The 12,130-nt window shown below is 46.3% G+C and overlaps 1 protein-coding gene across 10 annotated transcripts in view; it reads left to right on the top strand.

Moving 5' to 3' along the window:
- The first annotated feature begins 568 nt into the window (after positions 1-568).
- Positions 569-12,130, top strand: part of AAK1 (AP2 associated kinase 1) — a 97,380-nt gene continuing 85,818 nt past the window's right edge. For 9 of the 10 annotated variants that reach the window (XM_067545817.1, XM_067545821.1, XM_067545824.1 and 6 more), the window contains exons 1-2: positions 569-713; positions 1,056-1,390. In XM_067545817.1, coding sequence (XP_067401918.1) covers positions 1,228-1,390 — 163 coding nt within the window. In that variant the 5' untranslated portion in view covers positions 569-713; positions 1,056-1,227. Of the gene's footprint in view, positions 836-1,055; positions 1,391-12,130 lie in introns of all 10 variants that reach the window. The other variant, XM_067545818.1, reaches the window with a different exon arrangement.

The raw sequence follows: 12,130 nt of genomic DNA on the forward strand, positions 1-12,130 counted from the left end.
AACTCCCAGGACACCTTGCTGCAAGCCGGGGGGGGGGAGGAGAAGAAGGTGGGGGATTTCTTTATACTCATTTATTACTCAACCCCATCAGCCTGCAACACCGGCTCCTGCAGCTCGGCCGCTCAGCCCAGGGGGCACCCAATCAGGCAGACCACGAACTGCACCATCACCCTTTACTCCCTCCTCCCCCCCCGGGGGGGGCAGCCGCTCTCCTGGTGCCTTCTGGGAATTGCAGTCCCTCTCTCTGCACAGCTGGCTGGGGCAGCACCCGGGGAGAACTACCCCCCCCAGCATGCCAGGCGGCGGAGACTGTCTCTTGCAGTTTAAAAACACTCTTGGATGCCCAGTTTCCTCCTTGGCTGCAGCTGCAGCTGCTTGAGTTTTGCATCTGATTCCCCCCCCCCCCTTTGCTTTTTCACCTGCAATCTATCTGGGGGAAGGAGGCTGGGGACTAAGGGGTTACAAAGCAAAGCTCAAAGGAGGGGCTGGGAAATCACCCATGCACCATCTCCCCACTCCACCCACTCGTGCTGAAGCAGGGACTTCCTGTGACAGTTCATTTCCTGGTTGGATGGAGCTGGAGAGGGGGGGCTGGAGGCGTAAGATCAGCCTGTAATGGTCTCTGGCTCTCAGCTGCTCCTAGCTTCCCTTCAGTGGCAATGTTACCTTACAACCACCTTCCAGCCAGGGCCAGGGGAGAGGCTGCAGCAATGGTAACATTGTGGCCCAGTTGCTAGCTGGGTCGGGCCAGTCTGTCTGTAGCAAAGGGCTGGGACAGCCCCTCAGCTCCTGGGTGTGGGGGGTTTACATGGCATTACTAGCTGCCCAGGAAGAGGTACATCATCCTTCTATAATCAGCTGCTTGTGATGCTTTTGGTGGCTGGGTTATTCAGTACAAGATCTGGTGGGTTTTCTATTTAGGGGAATGGTGGGCGCATCTTACAAGGGTTTTATTTGTTCGGTTGTTTTTTTTTCCCCTCCAGGGTATGGCTGTTTATTTTTAAAGTGTTTGTAATTATTTGTCCCTCTTTTTTGTTTTTATATGATCCTTACAGGTCTAAATATTGCAAGCTCTGTCTACCCGGAGGAAAAAACATCTGCCCGACTACAAACAAACAAATCACCACTGGGAGTGGATTTTTTTTATTGGCTGGAATCAAGAAGGGGGGAAAATCGGACCTTGAAAATAACATCCCGTGATCGTAATACAATTATATCTTTTGAGAGATGAAGAAGTTTTTTGACTCTCGTCGAGAGCAGGGAGGTTTAGGCCCTGGTTCTGGTACCAGTGGAGGAAGTGGCAGTAGCACAGGACCAGGGAGTGGGTACGTTGGCAGGGTTTTCCATATTGGGAGATACCAGGTGACGGTGGATGAAGTACTGGCTGAAGGTAAGATTGCAATGCCTTCATTTTTCCTTTTGAAAGCTGTTCCATTTAGTATGAACAGAGGCTTTGGCCTTTCTTTAATAGTGTCATCCTTCCAACCCCACAAGATTTCATTGTCCTGGACGGATTTGCAATCCAATGGCATCACCAGCTGACGACTCTTCTGTTTTTCAGATATGTAAATCCATGTTGGTAGTGCTGGGTTTTTTTATTATTATTTTTATTTTTTTTAAGAAATCGAAAGGGAGAACATAAAAAGAGCAGAGACTGGATTTTTCCTAGCTTGAAACTTGGAATACTTTAAAAGCAAAAATCATGGCATATTCTAGTGGGGGAACAATGCACTTATAAACAAGCAAAGCCATGATCTTTCTGTTAACTTTCTTTTGTCAGATACCTCCTTACCTACCCTAGTCAGGTGACAATGGAGTAAATTCCCCCTAGGTTTATAGTGCGTATTGTACAGACAGAATAGGGCAAACTGCTGTTTCGGGTGTGGGATTGTATCTGTGTGTGGGGCTACTGCAAAGAAAACTGGAATCCAGATGATTGTAAAGTGCTTTTAAAAAGGGAAAAAACCAAAACAAAATTGACAGTGAGGGTTTGAAATCCTAAAGGTCTCTCTAAACTGGATGTAAAGTGCTTGTAATGTAGAAAAATGGTGGGAGGGGTGTAAACATATACAATTATTATTTTTATCTGCTGCCGTAACTAGAATGTTGCATGTCATATGCTTAGGCTCTAACGCAATCTTCTGAAATGTTTCTCACTAGTAACCTTACCCTCGACCTTCAGAATAACGCTGCCCTCCCTAGCTGTATTCACAGTCCATCTTTGCACAGCATCTTCTGCATTTTCAGTCGGAGCAGTGTATTGTTAATTGCTTGGGGTTCTTCAAATGGATTGCCTGGAATAGGATTAATAGAGAGAAGGAAGCTGGTTCATTCAAACTGGGTGGAGGTGGGGCTATGCCTTTTTAGGGAGCCCTAAAATGGGAGCCCCGGAAGAGAGAGTGTATTCCCCGAGGTCCTGTCTCTTTTTTTTTTTTCTTCACTGAGGTGTTTTGGAAATCTCCATTCGTTTTTAAAAGTCATGTATGGCCCTACAGACCAACCCTGGGGCTGACTGAAATGCTGATCGTGCTTAGTGGTGCAGGCACCATGCTGACTATGAGATGGGGAGAAGGCCAAAATGTATCATCCGAAATAACCTAGTGGCAGTGGTGATTCTCTTGCTTGGTGCGGCGCTGACTTTAAATATAGAGTACGTATCTGTCCTGGTTTGTTCCTTTAAGGCCCTGTTTACAATAATAGCTTGGGAATGAGGCCTAACTACCTGCTCACCTGGTCCTGCTGTCATTACACACAACCTAAAACTTGCTCTCTGCCTTCATCCCTGTACCACAAGAAAAACCAGCCTTCTTGGCTGATGAATAATCTCTGCTGGCAGGTCCTGCCCAAGGTGCTGAGAGCAACATGAAGAAAGCGCCCATGCTGCTGGCACCTCTCCTGCTCTGCCCTCCTAAATCATACTTGCATGCATTTCAGTTACTGTGTGCCGTAGCCCAGACTTCAGAGGGCTGGGATGGAGGGAAGAGGGATTTCCCCCTTGCCGTGCTGTGCTGCTACTCGGCCTGTACCTCTGCAGGATAAGCCCTTGCTGGAGCATCTTTTTCAACGTGTATCTGTGTGCTGAGAGCAGGGACCAGGGTTAAGGACTCCGCGGTTCTAAACATAGCCTATGGTTAGGGGTGGGACTGGGACACAGTACTTGACTCCTGGTCCCGACTCTGCCATCGACTTGCTTGCCCAAGTAGGGCAGGACACAGCTAAGCCTATAGCATAGGTGTGATTTGTGCCTTGGAGGAAGGCTACCGGGATGAGAGAGGGGCTAAGTCAGTTCTTCTGTTGGTTGGTGGTGCCTGGAAACCTTCCCTCAAATGGGCTCCTGACTACAGCTGCTCAAAAATCTCTAAGGATGCTGAGAGCATCGCCGTCCTGTGCATGTCTTACAGGCCTGGCAGTTCACCAGGCACTGGGCTCGTGGCTTAGTGAAGGCTGGTGGGCTCGTTCTGCTGCGGTGGGGGAATGGAGGAGAGCACCTCTCCATAAACAGAGGGTGTAGCCGAGGAAATCTGGGTCACTTGGGAGGCAGCGTAGAGCAAACGTGCTGTAGCTTCACATTTTCCCTGCCTGCTGGCATTGCATTCCGCGTGCCACTGCAATGCTCATTCAGGGGGTTCAGGAAGTGTGTTGCATTGGCAGCGCTAGGGATCTGGAGAGCACCCTAGCAACCCGAGCCTGGAGCTGGTGAAATCTGGATCCCTCTCAGATGGAAAACTTGTTTGTGCCCAATCCGAGGGGGGGGGGGGGGAGGAGCAGGGGGATGTGCACGTGCGTGCGCGGGCTTGGCGATTTCAAAAGATTGAGCCAAGAAGCATCCTCCTCCTGCTAGTGGAAGAAACCCATTAGGCGGCACTTTCCAAGTGCAGGTGAACGAAGATGTTGGCTGGGTAAGAATGCAAACACCCCCCCCTGCACCCTCCCTTGCTTAACTAACGATGTCAGGCTGGCAGTGTGAGACGAGGCATAGAAAGTCAGGAGCGAGATGGAATTACTGCAATAGTGACTTAAGAATTATGAATGATGACGCGTAAGGGTGTGTGTGCATGCGTGCGGTTGGGCAGCCTCGCAAACTTGAGGAACTAGTTTAACCACCACTCTTGGAATTCAAGTGGCTGGGGACTTCCCTCTGCCTAATGGGGCTTTTAGTAGCCGCCTCTGGATCCTGCTGAACAAACTCTACTGAGGATGACTTATCCCTGGCTCATAAAGGGACTCCCTGGAAGAGTCAGTACTTTGGAATGCCCCCAGTGGCAGACATCTTGAAATCTCCAGGGTGGATATATCCCCTCTGCCTCCCCCCAGTCTCCATAAAAACGGAAGTGTTCCTCTCCCTATACAAATGGTTGGGTTTGGACTCTTGCTTTCCTGCAACAAAACATCAGACTTTTTAATTTGGGAATACGGTAGATGGAATGAAGAACTCGGTTCATGCTGGTAGAATGCTAATCTGAATACCTCTGTGTTCTGGGCTTCAAAGTGAATCTGAAGGATGGTTTTTTTCAGTTACTCTATGGTCAGCCATCTTTCTCTAATCCAAGTGAGGTGTTGGGCCTAGTTCTTGAAGAGACTGTCTCCACCAAAGTTTACAGGGGGTTAGGTACTCCAGACGAGCAACGCTGTTTGTATTTTGGAACCCTTGGAGGCCAGCGTTAAAATCAGTGGGGTCAGAATGTCCCTACCAAAGTCGAGGAAAGTTTTGCTACTGATGTTAATGAGGCCATGACTTTTTCCTGGATCTATCATAACAGGCATCTAATGAGCTCAATGAGTCACACTAATACCCTGTTATCAAAAAAAGGACAGTAAAATTGGGTGCAGTTCTTCCTCTCTGCTTCTAAGACTGGAGATAGAAGCAGTGGGGATGTGGCTGTGATGGGAGAGGGTTGGGATGGTAGAAACTTTTCTTTTTTTTTTTTAAAGGGAGTAGCAGAGAGTCTTGGAAATAAGTTCATATGGCATATGTCTGTGTTACTTGTGCCTCAGATCGCATGAGTTTCCATCCTGCTTGTACCTAATGCCTTAAATTACCAGGGGCCGCATTCTGTGCCGTCACCCCTCCGTACTGCCAGAACCTGCAATATACAGGAGCTTCATGGGTGTAACGGAGGGCTGAATTAGACGGACGATGTATAGGAATATTGGCAGGTTTGTGTCGTCATAGACTAAAAGCAGACAAAGAGAAGTGGGAGGTTAACTAACTGTCAAGTTAGAGGCAACATTTCTTCCCATTCTACGTAAAGCTGCTTTTTTTAAACTTTGATGTATTTATTCATTTATTTTTCCTTTCTAAAGCTGATTTTTGCAGAAACCTGTTACTTGGAGGAGTTGGCCTAACAGTTTTTGGGCTCTTTGCTCAAATTTTGCAGCCACTTCTAGTGAGAGTGTATGATACTGACTAGAAAGAGTTCCCTCACCCATGTATAGATCCTAGTGATATGGAATATAATGTCTATTATGCTAGATCTTAAAGAAACCTATTTTGTTACTCTTCTCTAGAGATTTTTAAATGTAACAAACTTTGGAACGTTTCGAGTATCATTGTGCTAGGAGCATGTGTCCCGCTTATGCAGTTCAGACAACCCATCTTGGATGACGTTTGCAGACTTGAGCAAGAGTCCAAAGTAAAGCCCAACTTTGTCCTGGTTCAGACTCTGTTGACTTCCATGTTTATTTTGTACCAACTGTCTGGTGTTCAGAACTAGCTGAACATGGACATTTTTGGATTGGAAACTAATCCATTTATCTGCTTGAAATGGGACATGCCTGCCTCTGTATATGTACTGCATAGGAGGCAGTGTGGTCAAATGGATGGGGCGCTGGCTGGTTCATGTGTTAGTGATCAGGCTTTTGAACTTTGATATCATGAGCTAGGAGCTCATGACACACAGCACATTCTTAAGAGATGAGTTTGGTTGTTTTTTTTCTAGGCATGGAGAAACGACCTAACGCTAGTGAATATGTAACTCCAGGAGCTTGGGAAATCAAGTGGCTTGTTGGATGAATTTCATGAGAGTCTGTGTTTCTTTGCTTTTAGCACAACTTGCTGTGGCTACTGGTGCATACTCGCTGTCCCTAGATATAATCAGGGTGTTAGGGAAGGCGCTAATGGACTTAACTGCATAAGGAGTTCTAAACAATTTGGTTTTTTGGTGCACACTTCAGTGCTGGTGGAAAGGTGCTTGACAGCCCCAGAGACTGAAATTCTCTCCCCGTGTTTGTATAGTACTTAGCAAAGTGGGGGCTAGCTCATAGTTGGGGCTGTTGGGTGCTATGTAATATGCATATCAACTGCTCCATTAACCTGTAGAATAGGCCCAGCAAAGCTAGTGGCAGGGCAAGCTTCTCCCCTCTCTCCCCCATCTCCCCAGCCACAGCCCCATATCCCTTCCTCTTCTGGGACGACCCGTTCCATGGGCAAGATGGCACTGTATCCCAGCCTATTCAGCCCGTGGCCTCTGCAGCTTAGAAGGGTGCCATTTACTCCACTCATTGGTGTGAGCATGGACTCTGATGTGTGCACACCTGGACTGGATTGAAAACACCAAAGTCTCATGCCCCAGACAAGCCAACAGAACCACTCTAGGACATAGCAGAGCTCTGCTGGATTTGAAGTGGCACCCTACAAACGAAAGACTCTGTATGTGACTGCCACAAGTTACCTCTTTAACCTGAATAGGACAGACTACCGTCCTAATGTTGATCATTCAAATGAAAACCCAGGTGGTTGCAGGGTGGGACGGTCTGGCAGTGAAGGCTGGCTGGACTTGAAGTCACGTATGCAGGTTAACTCCGAAGTAATTAGGATGGCTGTTCAGAGGGACATGGCTCACATGAGGGCAGAAGAGACCATTCTGATCCTCAAATCTGATGCCCTGCGTAATTTTCTGTAGCCAAGAGATTAGCAGACCCAGTTCACTAAGTTATGCTGGCCAAAACACAAGCTACAGGAGCAAGAAGAATGGCCCAGTGGTACGGGCCAAATAGAAAGCTGGCGTGCGGGAACTTTTGAAATCTTTACTATGATGCTTCCCTGGGGTACCCGGGCCTTGAGGAGCTTCACCCTTACTCGCCCTTAGCGTAAATCAGTCTTGTTTGTGTCTGCTGTCGTTCAGCTCCCTGAAACCAACCACATCTGGCCACACCTACACAGCCTTCCAGGCCTCACACTCTCCATTCAGGCTAGTAATAGGCATGTACCAGCCCTTCAGTTTCTTGAATGTTCCCTCTGTAGTATCCAGCCTCTGTCACTGACGCTCTTAGAAATTACCAGCTGGAGGGGCAGTGTCTACACAGCTTGACTGGTATCACTCAGGATCAGGTCCTTTATAACAATATAGCACTGGTATAGTTCTAGCAAAACAATCATGAGTTTAATAAAGATTAAGATCTAGGAGAGGGTAAGGATAATCAGAATAGGTTACATATAAAACAAAAAGTATCACACACATTCTATAGTCTAAAATTAACTTGAACAGGCTAAGCACTTGTCTAACCCAAATGTCCTCTACAGTGTTTTCAGCCAAACCTGGCTGAGATTCTGGTTTTCACAAATGTAATTGCACTGCTGGATTAATCCCTAGGTGCAGGATGCAATGGTGTCCGTTTTGCCTGTTACTTATATCTCCAATTTCACTGGTTTTTGCACCTCCGAGACAGGATGACCACTGTCTCCAGTGTTTTCCCATCCCTCTTATTACGCCATAGGCAGATTTGGCTACCGTTGTGTTGATTTAAAACACTTACTTTACATTTGACAGTGAGATATACATCTTATCTCCTGTGTGGGAGAAACCTGTTTGTCTGTTGTGCCTATCCCACTGTTAGAGCCCTGTGCAGATACAAAAATTGGGATTCGCATCCGATCCGCAATCTGCAAAGATGGTAAACAATACAACTGCCTCCACCGATGCATGCGTATTTGCAGGGCTCTAGAGGTAAATAGCTGGATCCCCCCACAATCTGTACTGGGACCTGTGCTGTTCAACATATTTATAAATGATCTGGAAAATGGGGTAAAGAGCGAGGTGTCAGTTTTGCAGATAATACACAATTACTCAAGATAGTTAAGTCCACAGCTGTCTGCAAAGTGTTACAAAGGCATCTCACTAAAGCTGGTGACTGGGCAAGAAAATGAGATATTCAGTGTTGATAAATGCAAAGTAATGCATATTGCAAAACATAATCTCAACTATACATACAAAATGATGGGGACTAAATTAGCTGTTATCACTCAAGAAAGAGAACTTGGAGTCAGCATGGATAGTTCTCTAAAAACATCTGCTGCATGTATTGCAGCAGATTTAAAAAAAAAAAAAAGCTACTAGAATGTTAGTAAAGGGATAGATAATAAAACAGAAAATATCATCATGTCACTAAATAAATCCATGGAACTCCCTCACTTTTGAATACTGTATGCGGCTCTGCTCACCTCATCTCAGAAAAGATATCTTAGAATTGGAAAAGGTGCAGAGAAGGGCAACAAAAAATGATTAGGGGTATGGAACAGCTTCCCTCTGAGGAGAGAGTAAAAAGACTGGGACTGGTCATCTTAGAAAAGAGACGACTAAGGGGAGATATGATAGACGTCTATAAAATCATGAACGGTGTGGAGAAAGTGAATAGGGAAATGTTATTTACCCCTTCACGTAACACGAGAACCAAGAGATGTAATAAATAGGTAACAGGTTTAAAACAAACACAAGGAAGTATTTCTTCACACAAAGCATAGTCGACCTGTGGAACTCATTGCCAGGGAAGGTTGTGAAGGCCAGAAGAATAACTGAATTAAAAGAAGAATTAGATAAATTAATGGACGATAGGTCCATCAATGGCTATTAACTAAGATGGTCAGGGATGCAGTCCCATGCTCCTTGTGTCTCTAAACTTCCTACTGCCAGAAGCTGGGACTGGAAGACCAAGGATGGATTATTTGAAATTGCCCTGTTCTGTTCATTCTTCTGAAGCATCTGGCCACCATCAGAAGACAGGATACTGGGCTACAAGGAATATTGGTCTGAACCAGTATGGCCATTCTTATGTTCTTCATATTTAACATCAACACATGCTATTCTATTGTAGGATTTAAGAAATCCATGTAACTTGCAAGTCGTAAATTAGAGACTTACAATGGTGGCAAAAACATAGGGATAGATGATCAGCTGATGTTGCTCCGGTGACTTCAATGGAGGGTGCAATTTTATACCAGCCAAGGATCTGGCCTATAGACTTTCAGATCAGCGTGCACTTAAATAGACCCTTCAGTTGGAGGTACTCAAATAATTTTTCAAACACTAACAGAATAAACTTCATAAGACTTCCCTGAGGAACGTGGGTTTTATAAGTGGGTAAACAACCACAGGAAGGTAGGGGCTGGGCTGAACCCAGAAATCTGAATTCCTAGGATTTAGCCAAAAATACATCTGTTGTGGTAACAAAAAAAAGGGCGATGTGTACCATGTTATATCTGCTTTTAAACTTTTATCCTGTTTCGGGCAGGGACTGTCTCATTGTATGTTTGTGTAGTTCCTAGCGCAATAGGAGCTACCATAACAATCGAAGTTCCTTGCATATCAATATCTTAACTCTTCTATGGCTACAAGCTGTCTGGTGACACTTGAATGAATTTCTTCCATAACAAAGTCTTCCTCTTTATTACCATAGCACTGAAACTCCCCATTGTGTGCTAGGCCTTGCACTAGACTAGGGAATAGCAAGGTTATGTCTGCATAGGGTGACCAGACAGCAAGTGTGAAAAACCGGGACAGGGAGTGGGAAGGTAATAGGCATCTATATAACACACAGCCCCGAATATCAGGACTGTCCTCATAAAATAGAGACATCTGGTCACCCCATGTCTGCACGTGTGGTGGCATGGAGAGTACAGGCACTGCACGCCACAGTGAAAGGCAAGCTGTGTCCACACTTGTCATTGTGGTGTGCAGGCTGAGGCACTGGCAGTGCCTAAAAACAGTCATGTAGATGTGGGCTGCACTGCTTGGGCATGTAGAGAGCTGTGCAATGGACATACTCTGAGGGCTTGGGTGGAGGGCACTCCACTGACCTAAGCCGTGCCTCCCCATCCACAGAGCGATTTCTCCCGGTGCTAGTGGGCGTACAGTGTTGGTACCCTCTACACCACCGTTAAGTGTAGATGTACCCGAAGAGGCCGTCCCTGCCCTGAAAAGTTTTAAATCAGAATAGACAAGGGTAGGCGCAGAAACAGGCAGTGGAGTGTCTTGCTGAAATAACTTGCATGGCAAATGGGTGGCGGAGCCCGGTGAATACGTACTATATGTAAAAGCTTGTTTGCCGGGAAAGAAGGAGTTTAACTTTCCTTGGGGCTGCTTTGTCATCCGTTATTTTTAAGTCAGCAGTTCTGTTTTTCATTAGATTATAAATCGGATGCTTCCACAGCATTGTATGCATTGACTCCCTGCCCCCCTCCAGTGGCAATGAGCCCCCAAAGGAGATGTGCTCGCTTCTGCTAGTATTCTTCCCCTCCCGCCCCCGAGATGCATTCTCTGCTGCTCTGCTTTGCAGTAAAGGCCTTTTTGGCTGCATTCAATAGCTGCCGTTTCTTTCTGGTCTTGCAGTTCCAGTCATGATAACTCTGAAACAACCATGGTCCACTGTGCCATCACTTACTTCACTTGGAGATGAACAAGGCCTCGCGGATGCTGTTAGCTGCCGCTTGGAATAATCGCAGCTGAAACGTGCGTCTTAGAGGGCTGACTGATAACCAAACAAATTGTGTGGGGTTTTTTGGAGCTGAGAGTTATTCATGACTTTTTTTAATTGTTTGTCTTGTGCTGGAGGTTCAAGGACTGAAGTTGTCACAACAGAGAGGGATTGAAGCTGCTTTACAAAATAATCTGGGAGGAAGCAGTGTGTCTTGCCGCATAGTAACAAAATGTTCCTCTGTCAGCTTTCGGTTGTGCAAGTCTGTCCCTGGCAGGAAAGGATTTAAGTGCATGCACAAGGCCGTGAAAGGGAACACATCCATAGCAAATGTAATGGGGTGAAAGCCTGAGCCCGCTTGCTCCAGGTAGGGCTGCAGCTCCGATCTAGTCCCACAAACCCAATTCATTCCTTGATTTAATTGCTGTTTTTAAAAAAATCATGGAAAGGGTCCCTCTGTGGTGCAATGTATTTCTGGAAGGGTCGGGAGATCGGAACGCATTCTCTCAGAAGCTGTAAGTCACCCCTGTGAAGAGGGGTGGTTGGCACATGTTGTTATGCATCACTTATGCTCTATACTGGGGGTGGTAATATGCTGGCATTCTTCACAGAGGTGAATTTCAACCACTGATGTCTCAGGACCTTGATGTCAGACACTGTTGCATCCCCAAGACATGAACCTCCCTGCTTTTCTCACCCTCCCCCCCCTTAATGATTTACAGCTCTGCTTTTGGCTTTCTCAAGGGTGCTGACGAGAAGGTGAGGGAGTGCTGTCTCTGGGGTGGCTTTTCTGGCTTGCTCATGACATGTTGCCTACCAGGAATGTGAAGATGTGCGTTTAAATGTCTCCGCTCGCTGTAGGTTCCATGTAAGTCAGTGGAACTCAGCTGCATTATGCCAGCTGAGGATCCATCCCTCCAACTCTAAACGACTTGGAGCTTTTGTTTTACCTGGGGAGATGAAACCGTTTAGTACATTAAATATGTTAGACACGTTAATAAAAGTGTGCTAGTGGTGTTTAAAGATGAGAAAGTAATCAGTACTTCAGTCAAAGCTTGACAAACTGCTGCTGCTGCTGCTTCCTTGAGCTTCTTAGGAGAGGCATTCTTAACGACAAGCAGGGACATCGTGGCTTCTGGCTGTGTAGCAGAATCCAAGTGTTTTTAGATCTGCCTCTTGGCCGTGTGGGGTGCTAGAACCCCTTTAGTGTCTGGTTTCTCTCTTGCTTACTCAGGGGATTGCACAGTTAAACTCTCTGTGCAAAGTTTACGAGGCAAGACTCACCCAGCTAACTCGTTTGATATGAAGTCATCTAGCACACTGGCTCTGGCCTGCCGTCAGGACTCCTCTGGTTTCATCCAGTAGGAGGTACAGACTCCACTGTCCTGCTCTCCTCCACCTCCTTCGTATGTGTCAGCTGTATGGGGCTAAACCAGACATG

The sequence above is a fragment of the Emydura macquarii genome, unplaced genomic scaffold (genome assembly GCF_026122565.2).
Source record: "Emydura macquarii macquarii isolate MOO-44397 ecotype Brisbane River unplaced genomic scaffold, CSIRO-AGI_Emac_v2 contig_1110, whole genome shotgun sequence".
Lineage (NCBI taxonomy): Eukaryota > Metazoa > Chordata > Testudines > Chelidae > Emydura > Emydura macquarii.